The sequence below is a fragment of the Osmia lignaria genome, chromosome 6 (assembly GCF_051020975.1).
Source record: "Osmia lignaria lignaria isolate PbOS001 chromosome 6, iyOsmLign1, whole genome shotgun sequence".
Taxonomy (NCBI): Eukaryota; Metazoa; Arthropoda; class Insecta; order Hymenoptera; family Megachilidae; genus Osmia; species Osmia lignaria.
The window spans coordinates 8,578,988-8,606,881 of NC_135037.1; the positions used below are offsets into that span (position 1 = coordinate 8,578,988).

Here is a 27,894-nt window from a genome sequence, read left to right on the forward strand (position 1 = left end):
ATCTGAGGATTAGTTAATTAAACAAAGGGACTAATTGTAAGGACTATTTTTCTAGGGAATACAATGAGTAATCACGGAACTCGATTGTATCCTTTTCAAATCTCATAGAATATCGATACCGATCTCGGTCTCGTTTCTCTTCGTCCGAGTAAGAATCATTCTTCAACCATAACACCTTCATCGACGAAAAGAAACTTAATACTGCATCGTTTGCGTTCAGATGGCCCTTGAGAGCTCGTTCGAAAATATGCTTAATGAGTATGGTCCCAAAAGTTTTAAGAAGTATAGTATCTTTCATTCTAGCGAAATAGCATTCGTCTTATAAATATCTTCAACAAATGTTTCGGAATCAGCTGTATAGAAGGGACTTCCAAGCATTGACGTCGTTACGATTCAGTGTGAATAAACGAAAGTTTCGAAAATTATTTATAAAAAATTGTGATCAGCGAAAGTAGGAAAGAATTTTTCATTCAAATAATTCGATCCCAAACGAATTGGTCTAAGGTCGAAGTTTTGTGGATGATTAGACACTAACGATTTCAAATTTTCTTTCGTCATTCATGCGACGCAAATGCTTTTGGAAAGTTTAGTAACGAACAGCAGCGTTGTTCCGAAGACTACCGTTCTTTATTATTTGTTCTACCATTCGAAAGACGTCCTTTATAAGTCGATGATATTCTCGATGCGGGGGTTTTGTCCAAGACTCAAGGAGCATCGAAATTAACTATAACAATTAATTATCGTTATTAGTAGCCCTTGTTTTGCCCGTATGTACATAACGCTCCATGATAATGCTGTACACTACGTAAATACTGTTTTGGTATATAAATGCGATTTTCCTTGATATATTTATTCATTCATAAAAAGTCTTATGTTTTCCACGAGAAATGATATCGTATGATCTTAAATATAAAGTAAAATTCAGATATGGAAGTTAATGTAAGTGGTATTAAACACGTTGAATTGACATATTTGTGAATATCATATAAATACTTATTTAAATGTCCATTATCTAAGTATTTATATAATACGCATAGTATTTTTCGAATTTCTTCCTGTATTTTTATTACGTATATTCGATACTCTACTTATGCAATAATTCTGTGTTGTCATCATTATTTTATTTGTTCTTACTGTGTGCTAGTGAAAATTATATGTAGGAGCAGTGTTGAATGCTTCTCTATTTATTTTTTAAATATTTTCAATTTTTATAGATTGTAATTTGCGAATTTTTGAAAACAGATTTTTTGAATTTTTCCATACGTTTCTGTCACCCTTTTATTCATATTTATACAAAATTATCACGACTGGGTCGCGTGTGGTCCATATAATAGTATACCATATTTGAGAAAAAGAAGATACTGTTTGTATTCAAGTCATTGTTTTTATTCAAAATTAGGAAAGATATACGTTCATTATTAATTTATTTTCAGTCGCCAATTATCGAGTTTCACTTTTGAGCAAATCTTGTTTGTACCCACTTGATCAACTTTATTCTTATTTTCAGTTGAATGTTTGTATAGCTTGTCCTAGGATATGTTAGTATGTATTCGAATAAACGAGGGAAGTGGTATTCAAAAATATACTATGGAGCTCAATAACGTCACGAATTATTTTTTACAGAATCTACCTACATATTTCTCAAAACAATATTAATAATTTTCTGTATCGTAAAATTGCTCCTTTTAAGATATTTATTTATTTTAAACAACAAAATTGAACGAATCACGATCTTGTATATATATTTATTCTGTTTAAGAATAGAAATTTAGATAAAATTCTGATAAAAATTTCACAAGATTTTTGAATAAAAATATATTCAATTTAAAAGGAGAACACATAACATACAGTGAGTTGCAAAAGTATTCGTACAAAATATTGGAGATTTGTTTTTTATAAATAACATTTAGTATTTTGATATTTTATGGAATTATTAGTAATCAAGTGTTATTAAATTGCATTTAATTAACAATTATAATACTTTTTAATAATCATTTTTCAAATTATTTGAAAGTCTATAAATACTTATGCAATTTACTGTATGTGTTCTGAAATTATTTAAAAGTCAGTCGAGGTTCATTGAAATTACAAAATAAACTTAACGCGTTTCGTCCGGCTCGGGTAAATCTACCCCTAACAGAGTACAATAACATAGTTGCATCTGTTAACCCGGACCCGAATGCGTCAAGAGAAAATCCATGGAAGACGAAGAGTAATTTGTGTTCGTGACGTCGTTGGCCTGTGATAAATTTCCTATTATCTTTCTCGCTAATCGTTCGTACCTATCGTACATAGAATTGTATCGTGAAAATTAGGCAAAAGGCTCCGATAAAAGAATCGAAACCGAGTAGCGGTGCACTGTCCTTCAAACCATTGGAACGTGTTTAAAAGCGAATAAACGATCGACACTCCTTGGTCTCGTATTTATAACCTACAAGTTTAACTCGTTTAACAGTCCAAGGGGATAAAGGGGACAGCGACTGTAAAAGTAACATCGATCTAATTCATTTTTTCTTCAGTATCAACAATATATAATAAATATGATCTGTGAGTAGCAAGACTTTCGCGCGCATTAAACATCTCTTGTCTCGTTACAGAAAAATCTGATCGTATCATTGATACAACAACAGAGAAGATAATATAATTATGTACAAACATTGCCCGCGCTGCGTTCTCGTAACACACGAATAATAAATGGATATCTCTGTAGAATACAGATGGACTAGCATGAATATCTTTTTTCTTTAGCGAAATTTACGCAGTCGCAGGATTATGGAAATAATGTTGACTTCTTTTTTTTTTTTATTTAAAGATTCTCGGCAACAAGTAACATACTTCTTAACCTTAACCTCCGTGCGTTTTAAAGAACTTTGTCCTATAATGAATTTTCTTTTTGTTTTGTTAAAATACTGTTGTTTATGGACGAGTTCAGCGTTGTATTCATAAAATAATTTCAAGTACGCTGTACTTGAAGTGTACTTCAAAGTATGTATCGATGATAGAGCTTGACTAGACGTGTTCATTTAATTCATTCTTAAATTTCTTTATGCTATTTGTGAGAGGAACCGATAATCAGGTATTTAATTCGTGCGTGATAATAAATCATTGATAGAAGAAATGGAAAGTACATATAGTAACTTTGTTCTTTTTCTTTCTTCACTAATAATGTATGTATACCGCAGTTCACCAGAGTCCATAACTGCGACGCGCAGGTTGGAAGATGGTGGGGGAACGCAGCGAGCTCTCTGCTTATCGCTTTCCACTTCGTTTGGGAGTATCGCCAATCAGGGCGAAGATGCGCACTAGAGATGCGCGAAGAACGAAAACTGGTCTTTTCGCAGTTATGGACTCTGGTGAACTGCGGTATATTAACGTGTTCTCTTTCCCGCTTCTTTTTGTAATTAATAGTTTTTTTTTCTGCGAGAAGAAATCATGCAGTCATTTAGAAATAAGGATACTTTTCAGATGAGATTTTCGAAGAGAAACTGAAGAGATCACTGGTTATTGTCATTACGCGAAGTCTTTTCTCAGATGCAATTAAGAAAAATATAAAATCAATTTTTTACATTTATTCCTTGAATTTGTAATTCATTTTCTTCGTGAAATAAATAATTTTTGAGTTATTCATGACTGCATGATTGTTATGCATTGGCAGAAATTTGAGTAGAATGAAAGGGAATTTTCACAGACGAGTCAGGTACTTAAAGTCCAAGCATTAATTACTCGAAGGACAAGTAAGTGTTTATAAAAAGCAATCAGGTCCCGTCGTAAGTTACATTCATACGAGAAATTGATATTTGGCTTCGTCTTTAATAACTAAAATGAATCGGTTTTTCTATTTTGTAATTTTGAAGAATTCACTAAAGCCCTTGTATGATTTTTTAATAAAATGTATGCGTTGAATATAAATATATATGTATATTAAAATATATCGTTTAGATTAAAAAGTATGTATATATGTATAAAAAAATATGGAAAGTAAGTTAGTGTTAACAAAATGAACGAATTTAATTAAAATAAAGTTCGCGATTAAAAAATACTTCTGTGTCTTGTTGGAAATACAGGTACCTCTCGAATTGAGAATTTGATTTGAAAAAATTATTTTAAAAAATAACAATAATGTTGTTATATATTTTAAATTTTATTTAACTTTAGAACTTGGCAATAAATAATAATTTTCATAAAATCAGCTGGATTTTTTATTTATTGCAATCTTGTTATTCGAAAGTTACCTGTACCTTGGGAGTCATCAAATGACAGAACTCCAAGTTTCCTTAAAGGAACTGATTTCCTCGAAGATCATATATAAAATCTTGATTTGTACGTTCAATGACTAGAAAAAGTGTGTGGATGATCTTGAAAATCGAGATCGTCGAGGAAGCTTTCGTAATCCTCCTGCCTAAACTTAAAATTAAATAGGAATTAAGCTTATTGTGCTCAATGATGCAAACAATTGTACGTATACTAGCATATATGCAATGATTTGTTGATCTAAATTCATCCGCCCGATACACGACGCATAAAATAACGATGGCATTAACAGGATTGTTTGAACGTAACGCATCTCGTTTTGCTTTACCGCTTGCTCCACGATTTTACGTCCAATCAAACTCCGTTTCAACCGATTGTACTATTTGCCGACATCAGTTTCCTTTCGAACGACGAGTTAAAAGATCAGACGTGTTTTAAGCAGTGTCGAGTTAGGCGTCCATTTGTAATTTCTATACTTATGCCAAAACGTTCCACGACGTTGATCATCGATGAAACTTCTCAATAACGATCTTCGAAGTTATCGAGGTACGAACGTCGACTAATTTATCTTTGCCTACACCTCGATCGCAATGATTACTCGTAATCATTAATTAATTCCTCCGAGTGGCGAAGATCGATGATATCGACGTCGCCCGGGACTGCCACTATGACTTCCACATCCTCAATTTTCGTAAAGACACCTTCTTCAAATGTATAGCCGCGTTCAGAATATCGGACTCGCGCGTGTCCTCGCCGTCGGAATGAACTTCTCTTCTGCGACCGGGCATCAGTAGACGATGCCTAAGTCCTCTGGAGGTGGGATCGGACAGGGCTTCCGAGACGGGTACCTTCTCTTTGCTGGAACCAGGCAGAGAAACCGATCTGCCGACGGAGAAGCCTTTACTCAGCCTGTCCAAGGTGGCTGGTAACAAATGTCGCCTCGGTATCGCTTGTTCCCTTTCTCTTAGAATGAATCTCCCCAGTGTCTTCCAGAAGGCTTGGGTGCTATAAACATTTTCATCGTCTCGTAATACTCTTAATTGACGATTACCACTGCCAACGGCGCCCGTTCCTCCCCATTCCAGTTCCTCGACCAAAGCGAACTTCATAGGATCCTCCATCCGCCTGGCTTTCACTAGAGCCTGCGCTAGTACGTCCTGAGCGGAACTGCTCACGGGCACCCGCAGAATCGCGTACGGTATATCCGGCGAAACATTGTAAATGCAAACTAAGAAGGTGTCAGCTTCGTCCCAAATATGGGTGGACGTGTCTCTCTCAGAGTCGAGTTTCGAGTGACCGGCGGTACTCCTGATGGAAGCTAACCAGGCTCTACTGCTGGGGTCGTCGCCCACCCTTTTCAACAGGAAACGCCCTTGTCCTTTCCACAATGCCTGAGCCTGCAGAGGGTGTTCCGTAGGGTCTAACACGCGTTGAGTAGGTAACTCCTCTCTGTCCCGCTTTTCCCAACCGCGTGAAACCTCTTCAACCAGTATGTACTCGTCGACGCGATCCGGGGAGATTCCAGCTTTCTGGAGAGCTTGCAGCATCACTTCTTGGGTCGTACTTTCCTGGGTCACTTTTAAGATAGTGTACGGCTCGTCGGGTATCACGTGATAAACCATCAGGAAGAACATCCTTCTTTTCAAGGTTACTCCGCCTAAACCTGGATCCACGGTGGTCAATTTTTCCGGCTCTTTCCCCGAAGATGGACGCTTTGAGGATTCCTTGTGATCGCGGCAGCAGGTGTTATAATCGAGACTCTCCTCTTCTAATCGAGAGTAGATGAACAGTGTCGACAATGCTAGAGGTTTATTCTTACAGGAACGTAGACGCACGTGTCTGTACCCCGGTCTTAAACACTTTAGTGGAATGACTCTTTGAGCGATCAAATGATGGGAACTCGCTTCGACGATGCCGAAACGCAGGAAGGCGAGGTCCTTGAACATCACTTGGAAACAAAATTTCTCGTTCCAAATCGGATTCAACGCGTTGTTCTGTATCACTTTTGTTTTATGCTTGGCACAATCGATCGGGATGCCGACTAACTCGATCTCGACGTAGGTGCTGGCGACGAAGTTCGCCGGGGATACGTATTGGCCGGAGATGATCGAGAGCGTCAGGTGTGCCGAATGTAACCCATCGAACTCCTTGTCCCAAGGATTGAAACGTCTGAAAATTAATTTTATAATTTCAATGAAGGTTTTAATATTAATATGTTTTGAAAAATGAAAGATCGAATATGTTTTCGTACCTGTACATCATATGACATTTGTCCCACATAACCGAAGGTTTTCTCACATATCCGCATTGTCCATTTTGCTCGAACATGGCGGCGTTCAAGTTTAATCCAGCGTCGTCAGTTTGATAATTTAATGCTACCATTTGAATCCCAAAGGCCCAAAATATTACGGGATTGAAGTTCGTCGAGTCTATACGCATTCCGGCCGGATATGTTCGGATTAATTGAGTTTCAGCGTGAGCGACAACTCCTAAGGGTTGTTTCCTACAGATCTTTTTCGCTGTACTTTCGTTCAACGAGGAACACTGGAAGCATGCCGGAACTCCCCGAGTGGACCTGAAGTATTTTCATAAACGTAAACCGAGTAAGTCTGCTGTATAATATATTGAAACTTGAAGGACATCAGAAACCTCTACTTCGAAAGGGAAAATTTTTTCAAAGATCCATTTTTCAAGCGAAGCAATAAAATTTTGAAAGTTTTACACTTTGCATAATTTTCTGCATCATTCGCAACTGCTCCGCGTTGCATATTGATAGGATGACCTTACAGTGAACGAGTGCAGAATACGAATGAACAATGGAATGGCATTAAGGCTCGAATATGGTGCATATTGTTCTGATTCTTGTTTAAGATATAATATTATTTTATTCTACCTATCTATTGTAAGGTATTTGTAAAATACAGTGGTATCTCGGTATACGACCTTAATCCGTTCCTGATGTTTCGACTTATACCGAATAGGTACCGAATGGACTTATACTTCCCATAAGAAGTAATGTAAAAATCATTAATCCGTTCTCATGTAAAAAAAACTTCTGTTGATATTATACCTACATTAATGGGGTTGTAAAATAATTTAAACACTGCTTATGTCATGAACAGCATTTAAACGATTTCCTAGAATTTTATAAAAAATATTCACTAGTTTATTTAACATAATCAATTTGTAAAATATAAAGGTAACCTAATGATAGATTCTAAATTAACAAACCAAATGGAATAAATTTTATTGCCTCCTGTTTTGCGGTTATAGTTTGTTATATGATATTCTTACTTGTATGATCAGTCAGTCCGAATATAATTGATTATTAAATTAATTTTTCCTCTGAGATAATTATTTAAAATTCACGCAAAAAATTTATGTCGTATACCGAGTAAAACTTGTCATGTCCAAACAGGACGTATTCCAAAGCAGACGTATACCGAGGTACCACTGTATCTCTATTTTCGAATGTTGAGTTTGAAAAATGTTGTTTGTATCTAATATGATTAATGAAAAAAAACCAACCTGAATAGGTTTTCAATATTGCTGCCACCACTTGCCAGGGACGCCGAAGTTGATAGAGACTGCGGCGAGCCTGATGGTGCACCTATGCTTGTAGCTCCTATACCAGCAATACTATGCCTCTGAACTGGTCCAGTGTGCGGTTGATGGCGCACCTTTCCAGTTGCGGTGGTTCCTGGCGTCATGTTCAATCCACGGAATTTAATGGCTTGCAGGTAAATTACCAAGTCCGAGAGTTCCTTTGCAATTTGGCTACTCTGCTTCTGTGACTTATCGTCGACCGCAGAATCGGACTTTAATCGGCCATGCGGCACCTGAGTTCCACCCAAGTACCTTTCGTAACTAGAAATCGAGTTATCTGAAAGGTAAAAGTTTCGCGTCAGATTCGTCGTTAATTTAGTAATTAGTTCATTTTCTCTCAATAGCGGTTGATCAGTTTGCAAACTTCCTTTCCCGATTATCCTAACGACTTTAATAACAGATTTCATTATTTATGTTGCCATTGTTAATTATTAAGCAAACGGTGCTGCAGAAATTAAGTCTTTCAAATGATCGGCTGAACATTTTCTTTAATGAAGACATAAAATATAAAACTGGGGTGAAATACTGCTGTAATATTTGTGGACTTCGAAAAACGCTGCAAACAATTATTATTGATGACATTAGTACAGGCAATTGAAATTTTTATCAGGCGTTGTCGAGGTATTTACTCTTGCAAACGTACACACGGTATAGAGGTTAATTAAAGTGCAGAAAAATTGCCTTCGACTGTTTGCAAAGGATATAATTGAAGTTCGCGATCAATAAATGAAGAGATAAGAAGCAATTAGAACGGATGAAATAATACGATCGGGCATTTGGGTTAAGCCATGGCTTGAAAAAGATTAGGAACACAACAGTTTTAACGCTACCGAAGTAACTAAAGTTTGCGTTGAATAGTGTATTTTTTTTCTTACGTTATATCCTTATTAATTTATGTTTATGAAATCAATATGAGATCGTAACTAAATTTAGAAAATAATAAGGCGTCGTTAAAATTTGAAAAAGCAATTTTAAATAATTTTTTAAGTTTCATGCAAATATTGAATGTTAATTTCAAATATAAACTTTAATCATTAATAAAAAGGTAAGAGAGTAGTTTAGGAGAATAAATAATGATAAGAATTACCGTCGATGTTGTCGTCCTCGTCGTCGTCCTCCTCGTCGTCTTCGTCCTCGCTGAAATATTCAACGACGGAAGCGCTGTTTACGTCGGTACGCATTTGTTTCATGGATGATGCACGATCGGACATCAGCATTTTTCCACGATGACTCAGGGGAGCGTGTGCCAGAGGACCGGCAGGATCCACCACTAGTTTTTTATTTTTTATCAATATTCGATAGCGCAATTGCGATGGCGATGGCAGCTGGGGATCGTCACCAAAGTCGGTCTCAAAGAGAAATTTCGTCACGAGCTTTTCGCCAAAAACGGACTGCAACAATATTGATAAAATTTTATTTTTTAGAATTCCTTTTCAAATAGGATTTTAGCAAAAATATCGGTATCGATTTTACAAAAAGTCCTGACGTGATAGAAAAAAATGGAGGTCATTTTCGAAATCAGCACACCAAATAACATAAAAATAAGCGAAAACTTTTCTTGTATTTTTCAAAAACTTCAATTTCGCAGGCCTGTGTAACGGAATGGATCAACTTTGTAATTATTTGGCAGATTGCTTTTCGTAATGGAGTATCATTAACAGAGTATTTGAAAGGTACAACGAAATATGACGTACTTGAAATATTTGGGCCATCCGAGCCTGTTGACTCTGAGAGCAATGATTCTCAATAGAGAGAATCACAGGGTATGGAGAGCTCACGAAAGCACTTCTATCAATCGCTTCGACGACCGAGCGAAATGGTATCTTCGTAGTGAAGGTGTGACCATGGTAAATAACGGGAGACCCATCATCGCCGTCCCAGCAATCGAGTTCCACGCATCTACACCCTGTTAGTAGCACCTATAAAACGATCTTCGCGTCACGTGAAGTATACTGTATCACAAATTACAAAAGGTGCTTGAAAATTCTAGGAAAGTTTCGTAATAAAAATTTCAACATTTTCTATCAAGACTATATAAAATGAAATTTTAATATAATAATTGAATTAACGATTAATCCGCGGATGACGGACCATGGAGAGAGCCCCAATTTTAATTAAACTTTGTATCTCATATTATTTTCATCTACTAAATTTTACACTGTTCCTATGGAAACGATTCTTTCGTTTAAAAATTATAAATACAGAAAAATATAAATGAAAACTAAATCAATTTATTAACTTTGCAGTATTAACACTAGATTGCCGGACTCACATCCGTCAAAATAGGTATAGCTCATATGGATTTTTAGAAATAAGGAGTGGGAAGGGGAAGGAATTAGTATTTCTATATATTTTATAATTATATTAAAAACCAATATCTGTTTTAAAAAAAATTATTTAAGTTTTTCTATGTATATTGACTCGCTTCGGCAATCTAGTGTTAAGAAAATTAATATCATATTTGAAAAAAGTGTATAGTAAAATTTATATAAATCTATTATGTGAAACATTTCTGCGAGAACTGTACAACAACTATTGAACGTAAAAAAAAGAATGATTCTTGTCACCTGCGAGTACAGCTGCACCGAAGATTCCCCTTTGAGCTGATGACCAGTTAAATAAGTGTTATGGGAGCTGGCAATGTAATACTGGGACAATGGCTGTTGCATTTCAGTCTCCGACGGTGTGGCATACTCGTTTGGGAAAGCATAATTGTCCTTGTCCATCATGTACCGTGCAAAGCCCTCGAAAGACAAACACCATTGTGTACGTAGTGCCGGGTCCGGTTCGTGTCGCTGAAATCAGAGCAAATCGTCCCGCTTCACTGTGTTACCCCAATACCTTTGTATGCGCATTGTAATGCAAAACCATAACCTGAGGATAATGACATAGTCCCCTAATTATTGCACGTTCAACTTCGAACTGATTGCCGAAGTTCGAAATGGATCGATTGTACAAAAGATATTCGTTTACCTTAACGAGTGCTTTGATCTCTTCATCGGTCAATTTTTCTTGCTGCCGCGATTCCAGAAATTTTGTAAACGTTGCCAGGGTGATAACTTGCGACTTCGAGGTGTCCACGCCGGAACAATTGTTAACTATACTGGCAGCAGCCACAGCGTCGAAAACTTGCTTTTTTTGAAGATTACTGCTAGTTTTGTATTCGTGACAGTCGATCGAGTTGTTCCTCGTCAAAAGACCTGTTACAGAATATTCGAATTTTCAACTTTTCGATTAAATTTATTTACATTTAATTAAATTCGTGCAAAACTGACCGATTCGTTGGGGGGTTGCGTCGCTGGTTTGCCTTAACACAGGCGGCCGTATGTTGAAGTCTCTCAAAGAACCGTCGCTCTGGCTGCGACAAGTGATCGCTAGTTGGCCGAATAGGTCGCGCAAATCCTTCCTGGCCCTCAGGCTGAACGAGCGGAACAACGCGACGAACTCGACGAAGTTTAACTGAGTTGCGTACATTATGGAAGCGGTGCGTGCTTTTACTTGCGAAGGTGCTTCCATACCACCTAACATCCCGGATCCATTCTTATCCTTGTCTTTGGCGACGCACAGTAGGCTACGGACATATCGTGGGAAAGAAAAATTTATATCCTTCTGTTTCATCGTTTAACCCTTCTACAGCGGATTCTGAGGCTCAAATTTACAAAATATCATTTTTAAACAAAAGAGTTTTGTATATGGGAAGAATAATTTTTAGAAAAGCAATGTAAACTTTAGAAAATAGAATATAAAGTTACATTAAAATTGAGGCTCTCTCCCTGGTCCGTCGTTTAAGAGTTAATAAGTTGCGAACAGATTTCTATAAAAGTTTTATTGATAAATTAAAAATAATTACGACTGCAGTAAAAATGATTAAAAATTGCTAAGAATTCGAGGCCAGTTATTTTATTCAGGATTTATTTTCTGTTACTTCTGTTTGTATTTCTTGGAGTATCGAGAATTATTGGAATACCTACCTCTGGAAGCTGGAGTAAGGCAAGTTGGAACTAATAATACGTTCGGCAGAACCGGGAGGACTCCTTGGAGGAACTCGATCTCTACTACACCGTGGGGATGCTGGTATAATTCTCGTCAAAGATTCTCTGCTACCCGTAATATGCCGTAGAGGGGCCGTTGATAAACCTCCATCCGAGAATGAGGAGTCATACTTTAGGCTCAAATCCTGTGTTAAACAACCAAGTTCTCCGCTCTAATTCAAGCGTTAATTACTGAATCAAGACATCGTGAATTGTTCAGTATCCAATAAATTTGCATTAGAAATTCATTCGAATAGCTGACGGATTTATCTCGCGGTATAACATTTAGTAACCCAAGAGAATACGTATATCGTGAATTACAAATATATACTAACCTTTGTTAATGCATGAATATTGCCAATGGATTTCGTTTTCTTCCCTTTAACGTTTCGTTTGCGAAGGGTGCTGCTACTGGTCGGCGAAAGGGTTCCTATACTTTCAGTCGTGGACCAATCGCGACCACCAAAAGCCCTAATCGCGTCCGCTGTCATTGGGTCGAGACAGCCTTCTTCAAAATAAAGCTGAAGATATTTTTCTTTTAACCATCGGGATCTACGATCCGTTAGTTGCTGTTGCCGTTTCAGACCTCGCAATATCCAACAAAGACCCATGTACCAAATTCTGAAACAAACAATCAGAGTCCTCGTTAAGGATTGATTGATCCTATCACAAATAAATTCTAATTGAAAAACACCGCTCGATATGTAAGAAATATTGAAACTGTAACTGCTTACTGTGTTACCTTGTAGGAATAACTTTTTCAATAGGTAGATGTTTATTTTTAACACTACTATAGTAGACAATTTATATAGACTCGACAAAACAGCTATTCTCCGCACGACTCGCAAGCTAACGTAGTGCTGTTGGATAAAGGTCTGTCGTAACAGTATATTCTCTGGAAAATAACGAGCGTACCGTTTCGCTGATCTGTTGCTACTACATCTCGACCAACAAGAAAACCTAAACTGAATTTCTCGGGAAATATTGCAAGGAATTTCAATACTCTTAATATTTTCATTAGATGTACAAAAATGTAATTATAAAAGTCACCCTACCGTAATATACACGTTGAGGATATGTGAGAAGCAGGTTGCTAAGATACAATACATACTAGGAGGATACATATCATTCCAACTGTGATAAAAGAAAATGAACACGTTTCATTTTTTTTAATTAAAAATTAGTCACTAATTTAAATAATTGCAAAAGCATATTAAAAGGATTAAACGAGATGAAAAGATTTTGAGAGTGAAAAATTCGGGAACCAGTGGCTTAACGTAGTGTTTCCCAAAGTATGGTACGCGTACCCCCTGGGGGACGGGAAGAGCTTGGTGAGTTTGGCTGCGCCTGATGCACTAAGCAGCTTACTTTTTCTCGATTACAAACATAGAAAAATGTTTGCTGCATTTCAAATTAAAATTAACAACCAGGGAACCAAATTATTATGATCAGTCGCCTTAACATAAACAATTTCATCCTTCTCATTGATTATAATGAATGATGTTATTTATAATATAACTTTTACTTATTTTATTTTTATTTTATTTTTCGTTTATGTACTTTAAAAGGAAAAAATAAATATATTTTGATTGTTATTAAAGTATAGCAATTTTTTTTTTTTTTGACGAGGAGTACTCAGTGTTACGAAAATTATAGAAGGGATACACAGATGTCGAAAGTTTGGGAAACACTGGCTTAACGTAAGAAGGAAGAGGAATCGTCGATTGTACTACTTACTTGCAGAGAGCAGGCGGGCAAAGTAGAAAGATCAGTCGATTATCCGGCAGACTGGAGCCGTACATGAGGCCGATGCACGAATCGGAGCCCGGTAGACCGTACCTCTTGCAAATGCTTCGGAGATCGGCATCTCTGTCCCGATCACAACAACCGATCATAACTTCTTTTACGGAGCTTAGGTCTAGAAATCCTTCATCCAACGTCACGGAAGCGCAATCCGTTTGTTGATTCGCATATTTCCCTAATAAACCAGCCGGTACCGTGTCCTCTGGATTGGCAGTTAACGAGAATTCTGTGAGGGCCGCGCCGCCGAGCTGAGCAGTTTTCAACGGACTCCAGGGAGGCTTCTCCCAGACGAAGGTACCGCAAGCACGATCCACTCGCGCGAATACCAAAGCTGTTCTCGTAGTACCTCCTTCGCAGTCCCAGTGCACCAATGTTGTCCCGTGATGCAGCACCTAATGCAAAATTAGACGTTTGGAAATCTTCGAACTTTGAAAATATGGTATTTCGGAATTTGGAGATTTTAGAACTCTTGAATCTTCGAATTTTAGAATTTTGATATTTGAAAATTTGGGAATTTAGAAATCTTAAAATATTGGTATCCCTTTAATACCAAATAAATTTTGTAAATAAAACTTCAAAGCACAAATACGTCGGTACGTGACTCAAAGAACGTAACGAAAGCACGAAGAATCGTGAAAATCTTTCCACACTATTAGACAAGCTGCAATCTCGGGGCCATTAAGATCGTTTTAGTGGTATCTGTGCAATTGCGGTGCACCAAAATCGTGCGGATGCACAACGTACGGTCGAAAGTAGCACACATCGTGGCTGTGTTTATAATGTTGATGGAACTTCTAATGCAGTCAGAAGCATGTTTATATGGCCGATCGTAAGTGCAGCCTCTGTGAACGTTTATAAAAGTATACAAGCGAGATACGGGCATTTACGTGAAATTATTTATCTTTGTCGATACATTGACACGTTAATTGAGGATGCACTGAAAGACGGCCACTCAACGGATGCTCACAGTGATCTATCAGCTGTATGTGAAATCACGCGTCCGCTTTATGCATGCTTTACTGCATTTTCGTGGACGCCATGCCACTTTGACTCGCGTTATGAAAGAGTAAAGACAGCTTCCGGTTACAATATTAAAGAGCCACTAACGCAGCCTGATGCACCTGTATGCAATTGCATATGCATACGGCTTTAATTGCTTCAGCGATATATCGGTTAAAATATTAACTTAAATAAGAAATGATTTAATAATTAATCGTTCCAAAAGTGGACTATTTCTATCGACAATAAATTAGGGCTGTTTTAATCTTTTCCTGTTTTCTTAATAATATTATAAGTCAGGATGTTTCGTTCCCTCTCTTCGAGATTTCTACAAGGAACCAATTAATAAAACAACATTCTATTCTAAAGGGCGACCCGGTTTTGTTTTCCTAACCCCTTTCTTCAACGTCTTCCAGTTTTAATCCTTTTCATTTATGTCTACCCTCCTCGCTTGCTTCTCGATCTCGACCACTCGCTCTATCTCTTTCTCGCGAATTTCCACGAAATATACCTAAAGTAGCATGGTAAGGTTGGCTCTTTGAAATCCTTTTGAAGTGCAGGAGAACTACACCGACGACGATGCCTTTTATCTTAGTACCATGGCACGGCCAGCAACTATGAAAGTACATAGCTGGACGCTAGGATATTAATATTTCGAAATCATCCGAGGGTAAGGTCGTGTCTTTATGTACGCTCCTTTTCAAGGTTTGCACCATAGATGTATCTGTATAAACCTCACCGCTCGTGATGGGAATTCAGATGATGGGATCATTTTCATTCTTCGACATCGTCTGTTAATATGTATTTCCTCAGAGATTCTCTATTTTCAAATACCATTAATGTAATAGGGTTCTTAACCCTCGGATGGCGGACCATGGAGAGAGTCTCTATTTTATTTTCTAAGTCATACACTGTTCCTTTAAAAATTACTGTTCCAATATATGAAACTCTTTCGTTTAAAAATGATAGATTTAACTGGAAATTGATTAAAATAAAATCAGGTCTTTCTCCATGGTCCGCCATTCGAGGATTCAGAATCATCACGTAGGGATCGATAATTGTTACCTTAACTATGTAATATTTTCTTATTAGCTTCACTTAATATTTTTTAATTTTCGGGCTGATAAATTTTCTTTGTTAATTATATTTATCTCAAAAAAAAAAAAAAAAAAAAAAAATTGAGGGGGAATTTATATTACTCACTGCAAAATGACCATTTACCTGTAGCAGATGCAGATCCATTCCAGAATGTGGAGCAGCAACGGGAAACAAGGCAACCCCATGATCGATGGGGATCGGTTGCACGGGTCTGTACGAATCGAGATCGAGATGATAGTCGTTCTCGTCGCATTCTTCGGCCATGTAAGTTTGCTCGATCGCGGTCGTATGAATACTCAGAGTACGATGGAGGGAACCAGTTGTCGCGTCTCTGCCTCGAGCATGTCGGTGCTAGACGGAAATACGGTTACTTCATGAATATTTAGAAATATTTCGGTACCAGACTGGATGAATTATGCACGGCGCTTTGAATATCCGTGAGACGAAGCTTTTATAATTCACGAATCAACTTTACCTGTCAAGAATTACATGAAATCTGGCTTTGCGGCTGGATTTACCGTGTATTTAACTGCTTAACGTTTAATAATGCAAACACCAATTTTTATTGCTACCATAACGTTTATTAACAACCATCGGAAATGCGAATACATTTTTGCGGTAGATTTCACGTTTAGAAACGATTCGAGAAAATGCAATTCACCGTGTGAATCGTTCTTCACCTACATGACCGTAAAGACCAGCCACTGTTCTGAAGTGGAGCGTAAATATTGAGAGTGAAGTGGTAACGTCTTGACCTATTTTACCCAATTTTTCGAAACTTTGAAAAAAAAAAAAACGAAAACAAAATAGATGCTATAATTTTCAAACTTTTATCGAAATCGATTTAACCACGTTTAACACGTATTTCTTGGAAACACACTTTTCGAAAATAAATCTATAAGTTCAGATTTATTGTGCTGGTACTAAAAATACATTTTACTTTTATTTCGCACAACTTTTTATTCTGATTATTCTTGTACGTAACAAAGTCTGCTTTACTGACCTAATTATATCTGTCCGGGCAAAAGGGGTAAAACTTGCAAACGTAATTTCAACATTTTGTGCGCTTTATCTTACTCTAAATTAAAATATAAACGCAGAATTAAAGACAAATGAAATTTAAATCAACGTTGAATTTGCTCTGATTTTATTTCAATCTTCATCTTCTAGATCATTTCAATTTTATTTTAAAATAACATTAAAATGGATCATCATCGGACCCCTATCCCTCTGTTAATAACAAATACTACAGCTACCGAGGTGTATTATCCAAACAGCCGTAAAACTTCTCTATGAAACATGTTTTGATACTTTGTTCAGTTCATGAAATATTTAAGTGTGCTACTTTAGATACCTCGCTCTCTATACAGAATGTTAACAAAAAGGGATTTAAGAGTCTGAGAAGGCTTATGGTAACTCGCCGAAGGAATAAAGATGGTTTCATTGATTCAGCTTTTCGACGAGAAATGGATATCAGTTTAATAATCTTCGAGGTAATCAAGTTTGATTGATAGGAAATTGATTTTACCTTATGAAATTCGGCAACCTTCTCAAGGACGAAATGGGTGTCGCGGTTCTCGTGCTTCTTCAAGGAACTATTTCTTAAGTTCCATTCAGTCGGCGATTCCGTGCTACTGTCGATAGCAATCTTCGCGGTTTGCCCCGAGGACAAGGCGGTTTCGGTATCGCTATCTTTGCTGCTGCTACGAGGCGACTCATGGTTGTCTTTGTATTCGTGTTGGGGCTGCAACAAATAATTTCTTACATATACCTTCTTCCACAGATTTATTGCATTTATATGAAAGACATTTCTCTCGATAACAGTCTTCTAAATGTTACGGATTTTTAAATATTTTTAAACAAATCAGAGTTTTCATAATCAATCCGAAGCAATTTTCTAATCGGCTAAACATTTTTTAAATAACAGAAATGGTAGTAATTGTACGATACAAATTACCATGAAAGCTTTAAGAGAATGTCGCAGCTGGTCGTGAATGTTGTTCGTGCGCTAACAAAGCTTAAACCTGTCAGTAGCGTTACGAAACATATTCTGTTTCCTTAGAATATCTTCTGGGCTCTTTAGATTTACAACCCTTGTTTGGGATCCTTTCGGACTGACAAAGTTCTTTGTCGGAAGAATTAAGGACGTTGAAATTGAGAATCCAGCTTCGCGAGCTCGGCTACCACCGCGATCAATTTCACCATGTTTACGTAACAACAGGAAAATACGTCTTTTTAAGATAAATGGCATTTGTACTGCCTTACTCAAGAACTTCGCCATTTATCTTCTATGTATTTAAATATACTAAAAATATTGTAAAATATACAAATACATTAAGGGTGCTATCATAATCTGAACATTTTATATTTTTTATTCCAAAGATATCAAAAAATTTTAATTCATTATCGTTAAAATCTTTTAAATATATTTATATGTGTTTTTTGTCAAGGTAAGGCACTAGCACTTTCAGTGTATGAAGGTATTCTTTATAAAAGGAACGTTTGTTTCTTCACTGGAACGTTTGTTCTCAAGTTTGACAGTTCAACTATAGTTGAAAGCGATTTAAGGCGTGACAATCTCAACAGAACTTTCTTTCGCTTTCTTTGACTTTTTTTTTTTTAAAGAATCGTTCTATCACGAAAGAGGTCTACGTCCTCGTAACAGCTAACGTGCCGTGACCGAGCTTTATCCCACTCGACACAAGAAAAAGAACATTACACAGCGAGGGCAATGGTTCGGATTAGAAGATGTCTATCTCTTAAAAGATACCCGTGCTTCAACTGTCTATTAGGCCGAAATCCCTTGCTGTTGCTTCGTGATGACATAAAGAAATTTTATCGTTAGACGAATTATCAGTACTTTGCTTAATCGTTTTTACGGCTTCGTGCTGTAGCTCGGTGGAAATCTCGTCGAACTATTTTCATACAAAGTATATGTTACAACTTTTCGTAGTTACCCGAGCGTTTATGAGCTGTTTTGCGATTATAGATTATGTAAATTTCAGTATTCCATGAGGTATTTACGAGACAAGTTTATTTTCCCCGACATATTATAACAGCGTCGAATAAAGTACCGAATAAAGTTAAAACGTCGACATTCTGATGATAAGCGAGAATGGAACGTCTGCTGTGTTGCTCGACGATTTCTAGCGACAAGAGCAAGTAGTTTCCGCCGGCCTACAACCATCCTTTCTGCTGGAGGCCGATAGAAACCCCTAACCTTATCGCTATAATCCTTCTTCGTTCTTCTTTATCACTCTTCTTCGTGAGAAACGAATTACAATGATATCCAGTTCAGCACGATGTTTTATAAATAATTCAAGCGGGATTAACCCTTCGAATGCTATGGGCGCACATATGTGTATATCATAATCTATATTAAGATCTTTACATTAATATTATAATTTTATATTTAAAAATTTATAACGTTCCAGAATACACAAATAATGTTCATTCTGTCCTTTACCAGCTGAAAGTGTAAAGCTTATCATGAAGCTTGTATATCTTAATCATAATCAAATAAAAGTTATTAACATTAGAACTACCGACGTTTGATGCACACCTATTTTTAAGTTGAAAATGATGTAGAATATTGAATAGATAAATGGTAAAACATAATTTAACATATACATCCATTCATTATCTCGACAATAGCCAACATACATTTCAATAAAAATACCTCAATAAAATTTATAATTTAAAGTAATAAACTCAACCAGTCATTTTGACTGGTTTGGTAGTTTTAGTGTTAACGTATATTACTAATTACACACCATACGTTATAAAATCATAATGATAAAAAAGTAATAAAACAGTAATAAAAAAGAGGACAAAATAAATTCAAATAAAAAATGAAAAAATAAATGTACAAATAAATGTACAAATAAAATAAATAAAATGAGAAATGAAAAAAAATGATGTGTTATTGATTTAATACTTACACACAGAGTTAATTAACCATCTGAGAAACGTAATATATTAATTATGTATGAGAAACTCAAATCGTTCAATATGTAATATTTCAAGAGACAGATTCCATCTTTTAAATAACAAATGGTAGAATCGCGGAGGAATAGAATAATTGGAGGATATCGTAAAGCGAATGTTCGTATTCTTCAGTTTCAACGATTCGACATTACTAACCCGTATTGCTGTTTTGTCGCTTTAAAGTGGTCAAGCGGAAGGAAAGAGATGGTAATTTGAGTATCTTTCTCGTGTCTCCGGGCAACCCTTTGACCCCGTTCGTTGCTCATATTCCATGGTTCGATGCTTTAGGCAGAGACGCGAAGGATGTACGGATTTTATCGAAGAACTTCCTTGGACGCTTTCCAAATCGTACGTGTAAGTTTGAGCCGTGAAATCGTTCGATCTCACGGTCTCTTCCGTTCTCTTTTTACGATTTCCTTCTGTTCGATACGTTTGCATAAGTGGCAGGGAACCGATAGCCCATCGGGAAACCTTGTCACGTAGCGACATTTTCATGATCAGCCTCCATTATTACCTTTAGCCCTCGAATGACAACGTTGGCTTGCATTTAGAACCCCACCTGTGGATGGTAACCCGATTTACACCGATACAGAGTGATCGATAAATCCGCGACACAGCGATTTGAAATGAATAAATCAAAATTTTAATTAAATTCAATTGAATTTCTATTGTTTGAAATTTTAGGTAGAGATATGTTAGATCAAAATGAAATTACAGCTTGCTTGTATCGTAAATGAATACTTAACAGAAGTTCTACCGAACATAGACATTGAAGACAGTGATACATGTACGTTTTGAGATATAGAGTTTCGAAGGGACTTAGCGGTGGACAAGCATTAGTTGCGAAAGCAAACCAGAACAGAGGTAGAACTGAGTTTTAACTGAAATAGAATTGAGGTAGAAGTGATATCGAACTGATATTGGATTGCCGTTGAATTAATACTGATCTAATACTAATCTGATTGGAGGACTATATAGGGTACTAAGAATTTTTAAATAAAAATCGAACCAATATAAAAGATAAATCTTCTAAATTAATTTAGATCCTTTTTTAAAGAAAGATAAACATTTTATTTTTCATTTTTATAGAGATCTAATGTAGTTTTGTTAATTCCGACTGATAAAGCTGATAAATTTGCATGAATATGATGATGAATTCTGCGGGCGTATAATGATCAATGTTTCATTATTGATTTACATCCCTTGTCGGTCGCTGGAAATAATTCTGTTTAATGTAATATCTTGGGATCGGAAATATGATCTCTCCGCATATCTAGATATTACTTTTCATTCAATCTTTTAGCATAATACTTGTACTGTATCAAATTATAAATTTAATCGATTGAATAATTGAAATGAAGCGATGATTGTATGAATTATGATGTCATTGAGATCGTGGGAAATCCACCGAGAACGTTATCACATCGATATTTCGATCAGATGAAATTTTATACGACCTGGATATTAATACGTGCCGCGAAAGCAATTCGGTACTTTTATTACTTTTACTATATCCATTGTTACTTTTTATTTCCTTTATTCAGTTTTCTTTTCCTGATCCGTTGCACGATTCTGTGCACAGATTGCTAATGAAAATAGAAACCTGCCAGAAAAATGTATAGAATTGATAATAACACATAGGATTAGAACCCGGAAATTTCAGATTTTTAGATATATAGGTGAAATGTTAAAAATACATTCTGGAAAGATGATGTTTGTTCTGCAATTCGCTTTGATATTCATACTTTGCAAGAGGTGGATTTCTGGATATTAAAGTGAAAAATGAGGAAGATTTGAATCACAACGTCACATCTAGTTATACGAGCTCTTTCTTCTTCATAAATTACTGAAATGAAAGCTCCTTTATATCTTCACATTTCATTTCTTCATTATTCTAAAAGCAACTATCCTTGTTTCATTTATTGTTATAAGCACCGAAGTAAATTTTTAACCATATTCTTCCTTCTTTTTTAAAATCATGTTAATTGGCTTTTAAAATGAAAATGCAATTCATTTTCGTGTATAAATTGTTTACTATATTATTTAAATATATTTTAATTGGTATAAGTTCCTGATACTTCGCTACTGAATATTTCATGATAAGCTTTACACTTTGAGCGGGTAAAGTACAGGATGAATATTATTTGTGAATCCTGGAACGTTATAAACTTTCAAATATAAAATTACAATATTGATATAGAAATCTTATTTTACATTAATAAAGCTTAACAGTATCTTCAAATTATCTATTTCCTTTCTTTTATTCCAAGTGGAATATTAATGCAAATTCAACACGAAAAGAACCTACTATGTATACGTATGAGCTAATTATGCAAATGCTATTCCACAGAATAAACTGAGTCTTCCAACAACTTTACAAATGATAAAAAAAAGGTAGCGGAGTGTTTTAGCAAGTTAGTCATGCATTTCATGTTCATTATCATGATATGGTTTCCTTCTTGCAAAAATTAGTGCAATTTAGGTATTAGAAGTATGCCAAAATTATAAATTGTTCCCTTAATTTTTGCTTTATTTTCACAAAAGTCTTACCTACCATTCTAAGGTTTCCATGCGTGTAATTGAGATTTTTTTCTGGAATGGGTCAGGTCTTTTAGCTTTATTAACAATGTCAAGTGTTTAATATTTTGCATTTTGCTAGAATTTACGAGAAAATGTTAGAATATTAGAATTTTGGGATTTTAGGATTTTGAGATTTTGGAATTTTGGGATTTAGAAATTTGGGGATTTTAGAACTTAGAAATTTAGGAATTTGGGAATTTGAGAATTTTACAGCTTTGGAATTTTAGCATCTTGAAATTTGGAAATTATATAATCTTAAAATCTTAGAATGGTAAGGGGATCAATCCATATTTGGAACAGGCCAGGCCCACCCTGCCCCTCCCTAGTTACCCATGTTCTTTATGGTGTCTTTCTCCTTAAATACACAAAAAGTTATATATAAATTCTTTTCTAATTTACGGATATCATAGAAACAAGAGAAGTTTCATTTTCTAATTTGAAAATCAGTAGAGGTATTATAATAGTATATAATGAAAGTTGGACAAGATTTTGTCAAGGCTTTGAAACTTTAACCCGTCGTTAGAATTCCCAGGGCAACGTATGCAAACGTTCCAAGGTTTTTATAGGATAGTAATCGGTCGACGAGGTCTGCCATTCGTAGAGGTATAGGATCTAATGGTTTACCTTAGACTCCGAAGCAATGACTTCCCGCAATTCCCGCAGGAAGGCTCCAAAGAACGGCACAACCGGACATTCCGGCATTGCCAAAGCCCGAGCAAGTGTGAACTCATAGTCGGCAGACAGAAGGGCTGAAGAAAGATTTTCCAACACTGGTACTGGCTCGTTTATGCTATGCCAAAATGGCTTTAGCTTATTGGATCTGTAACAAATCATAATATATTTGATTAAAAAAATTTCTCTACTTATATTTTTAACATGACTTTTTAATTTTTCAACTTGACATTATTAGCAAAATATTTTATGATTAAAGTATTATTTAATTAATACTTATTTAATACTGTGCTTGATATTTCATTTAATCCATTTTTCCTATTATCAAGTTCTATATGAATTCTTATTCACCTAAGGGTAAACTTATATCTTTAGAACGTGTAGCCTTTATCGAACGAACTTCCGAAGAGATCCCCCAAGTTTCACTTAATTACAACGTTCTCTGTTCTGTAAGTTCTTCTTTATGGTGCTCCGTGCAATAATTTTAAATAGATTTTGTGGTATTAAGATCTTGTAATTAACGTAGCCGAAGAAAATCCTTCAATGAGTTGACATCTATTTTACAGTCGCTGTTATTCAATTCCAAATAAAATGATCATTACAATAAATAAAAAATAGTAACAGTAATATAATCTTTGCTAATGTGAAAATAAAAAGCGATTTTAAACTCTTATCAAATTTTACTCGTCAATTTGGAAGTTCTGAAACTTTTTTAATATTCGAATAGACAAATTAGGGAAAGTTAAAAAGTAGTTAGGTAAAGTTGAAAAATGAGGACGTAACAGCGAGATATCGTGATGAAACGATTCATAATGTATCCTTACTTCATAAAATATCATTATGAATAAGCCGGTCATATACTTTCGGCCAGTGATGTAGGTCATGGTACGGTGGGCAAGGGATAAAATTTTAACTATTCAGTTAATCGCAGAATTCGCCGAAACGGAAACTCAAACAGAACCATAGAACGGGGTAAATTGTAAGTACAGAGGTGGCCATTGAGGGCAATGGCTGTGTCTGGAACGATACTCGAGCAGGAACTTTTATCTTCTCGTTCGCGGTTGCAACCTGTTTTACGATACTGTTAATAAAAACTACTTTATTTTTCCATTCGTTCTGAAAACGATCTCGAGGGTGCCACTTAAGGAAGAACCTGCTCTGCTTTAAACGTATAAAAACACTGTACGTTTTTAATGATCGAAAGGAGCTACCATTGTTTAATTTACGACCTCGAGCAATTATTTATTAACAGTTGAATTTCTTCAAAATTATAATTAAATGATTAGCCAATTGATAATATTATTGAAGAAGATTTTTAAATTAGAATCTAAAGCTAATAGAATGAAACACAGGCTTCTAAGATGTTTCTTGAAGTAATATGATTATAAAAGAGGATACGACTCTCGAAATATCTGTACAATGAAATGAAAAACATTCCAGGAATGTGAGCTACATTGAATAAAGAAATTTTTCGAGAGATTTCTTTTCCACGAAATAATATACACTTAGAAGAACTAAATAGAATGGGACAACACACTGTGACAAATACTTCTCTATATAAGCTCGAGTGTATAGCAGGGCTTTGGACTGTCGCAGTGAATTTACAGTGAGAAATAAAACTGAAAGAATGAAAGTATTTCTCTAGAAAAGTGTTATTTATTTATATATAAATTGAAAGTAACAGAAAAGATGAACCTGTTTATAATGATTTCAGTTTAAGAAATAATTAGTGTTGTGATTTTATTACTAAAAGTTCGATTTTATTAAAAATCATCATGTGATTCCAACACTTTTGAGCTGTAGTGTAGCTGGGAAGTGAAGTGTGCTGAATGAAATGTGCAAAAAAAAAATGAATGAAGCCTATTAAGAGTGAATAGTATTCAGGGAATATGAAGTACGTATTTAATCGAGAAGAAAGTGGAATCAAGTAGTTGTAAATGAACAAAAACACGAGTGTGCGATTGAAATAGCATGATGTGAAGATTAATAAAAAACGACATAAACTTTTGGTAGTGACCTGAAAATTATCAGAACCAACCCGTAGTCAGATATGGACGTTCAAATAAATGGAATTATACGGTATAATAGGTCGGATTAGGTATATAACCATTTCCACTTGCCTAAATAAGCCAAGTTTATACGAGATCAGGATATTAAGCTTAATAATAGCATCAATAATTAAGGTTTTAAATTCCTTATCTTCAGCTGTAATAATGTAAAAATAATTATTGTTGGTTGATTCGTTGCCAAATGAGAAATAATCAAAACGACACCAATTTATTCAAAAAAAAAAAAAAATTGGTGACTGACATTTGTTTTATATATTTAAATAATTATAAATATTATAAAAATGAGTAAATAATAATATGTAATCTTAATTTTATTCTTCCATTCTACCCCTTAGGTAATCAGGAGAAGAATTATAGTGTAGGGAAGAGGGTCCCATATATGTACATATATATAAATTTTATAATATATAATAATTGAAAATTATATTATTTTGTTTCTAAATTAATTTTAATATTAATATCGTGAAAATTAGAATTTTCTCTAAGGAAACCTGATTTCATCACGAACGTACAGAGTGACAAATATTTGGAATCCCGAAGCAAAGCGCCTTTTTATTAAAACTGATGACTGAAGTGGACTAACATTTTGCTTTAGTTACTAAGGCTACGGATTAATTGGAATCTATAGGACGCTATTATTTCAATCGATCGAGATTAATCGATTCGGCTGATCACCGAAGTCACGACGGTATCCACCTTCCGAAAGTTTTATGGAGTTACCAGAACTGATTTAATTCCGGTAATGTATTAAACTTACTTTACAAAGTTTCAACAACATTTTATATCATTCTTCGGTACTTTATTCACGAGTTAGACATTAGAAACCCAATTACCAATGAAATAATTAGATTTCACAAAAAGTTTCAGTTAATTGAATTTCTCCATTTTTTGAACTATTTTTCTAGAAACTGGTGCAAAAATTTCAGAACAAAGATATTCAGAAATACGAAAAGTGTATATACATATATTCCCATTTTTTCACTTACCGATTGTGAAATATTTATTTTACAAATTTATGATTCGAGTCGTCAGAAAGTTATTTAAACTTGGACAGATTATAAATTGGGTGACCCTTTAATTTCTCTGTCCATTGTATTTGGATAAATTTCATTCTACGAGTCAGTTTGTCCAAATTGAATGAACGTGTAAATCCAGCTTAACGAACTGCATCATGCGTTGCATAATATTCAGCTATAAACATTCGGAATTACGTTGAAAATAATAAACAAAATAATAATATTTTTTAGCAAACAAAACAAGTAAATGATAACAGTCGTAATTATTCGAAACCTAATATTTGAAAAAGAATATGTCATCTGGTGAAACAATTTCATCGTTACATGAACCATTGTTTCGTCAGGTCCTTGAGGATATACGAAACTGGTTTGACGGTTGTTGCTTATTTAAGTTTCATCTCTGCTCGTGTCACGGATCATTGAACATTAACCACAGTTTTCAATTGCACAGATATTCATCTTCCCCAAGGATTCATAGCCGCGTTTGCGCTCATCGTGCGTTTACCAGATATTTCATTCAACTGGAAAAGCGTCAATCGGAGGAACTGGTAGAAGCAAAAATGTATCATTTAAATATTCTACGATGTACCAGCATTATACACGCTCGATTACATCGTTCAATTTGTATTTGAACGTATAACAGTGCGCTTCGATATTTTTTTTATTTCATTCCAGCAAAAGCAACTATTTACATATTTAGTACGTTTACTTTTTTATTCGAAATGGAGGCGAAATTATTTGAATCAAACTCCACTTTTTGAATCTGTTAAAATTTTAATACCATAGCATTCGATTTAGTTTAACTTTTCATATTTTACCAATTTCTGTACTTTCCATTTTTTGGCAGTTAACACGAATAATTAAAAGGAAACAATAGAAAAACATTATTTTAAATAATATTGCTATTGTACAAATAATATAAAATATCAAATAGAATGTATGAAATTTGAAAATTAACTATTCCTATTCTTAATAATTAGAGCTTCAATACGTTCCACAACACATGTCCACTTTCACTGTGGCAGTCAACGTGTTAAGCGATTTGGTTAATGGGCGGGTCATTTGATAAATATTTGACGATCCGATCAATCAGAAGAAAATAAGCAACTCACTTGAGACCAGCCACAATTTCCATGGCTGAATTAAAGTTGCCGGTGTTCCAACAGGTTTGTGCCACACGTAGGAGGCAGGACAAAGTCGCCTGTCTTTCTTCTATCGTCGCGCCGCTTGTAATCGCGTGGGTGACCCATGAGCTCACCTAAATAGCATTCAAAGTAATCCTTAAAAGATATCATTGTAAATACATCAACTTGAGTGCTATCGAATACTCATCATTTTAAAAAAATGACACCTCTCCATTATCCTCTTTTGTCGTTCATTTAATTTCTTATACATTATCCATAGAATCGGTATTAGAATCGATCATAAATTACGAGGATGATTGGAATTACCTCATTAAAACGATTGATGAGTGTCTGAACGGAAGAGAAGATGTTGGGAACAGGCCAGTTAGACTCTTCTTCGGTCTGGGTCGAGCTGTTGGCGGTACGGGGGGCGGTATAGCTGCGACTCGGCGACGGGGGTGGCTTGGCAGGTGGTTTCTGCGTGTTCTGATCTTGGGACACGTGCCTTAGGTACTCTTGAGGTGGTACCTGGTAAAACAGCTGGTACTCGGTCTCCGTCAACCTGAGCGCCACCTCCTCGGGGAAGTGCAGCAGCTTGTGCAGATCCTCCAGCTCCTCAGAGCTCCGAGGCGGCTGCGGCTGCGGCCGCTTCTCCAGC

At 35.6% G+C, this 27,894-nt stretch overlaps 1 protein-coding gene across 2 annotated transcripts; it reads right to left on the reverse strand.

Moving 5' to 3' along the window:
• Window positions 1-246: 246 nt before the first annotated feature.
• On the reverse strand, window positions 247-27,894 carry LOC117601510 (1-phosphatidylinositol 4,5-bisphosphate phosphodiesterase epsilon-1). 2 transcript variants are annotated; one of them, XM_076688689.1, is made up of 16 exons: window positions 27,564-27,894; window positions 27,225-27,370; window positions 22,980-23,175; window positions 17,317-17,532; window positions 15,912-16,139; window positions 13,626-14,083; window positions 12,224-12,509; window positions 11,829-12,061; window positions 11,133-11,428; window positions 10,831-11,057; window positions 10,425-10,652; window positions 9,552-9,776; window positions 8,945-9,248; window positions 7,780-8,134; window positions 6,503-6,826; window positions 247-6,420 (listed from the first exon to the last, which is right to left on the reverse strand). In XM_076688689.1, the coding sequence occupies exons 2-16, from the start codon at window positions 27,245-27,247 to the stop codon at window positions 4,917-4,919; spliced, it is 5,103 nt and encodes a 1,700-aa protein (XP_076544804.1). In that variant the 5' UTR covers window positions 27,248-27,370; window positions 27,564-27,894; the 3' UTR covers window positions 247-4,916. The 2 variants fall into 2 exon arrangements, with proteins under 2 accessions (XP_076544804.1, XP_076544803.1); XM_076688688.1 differs by having other exon boundaries at window positions 11,829-12,034; window positions 27,564-27,697.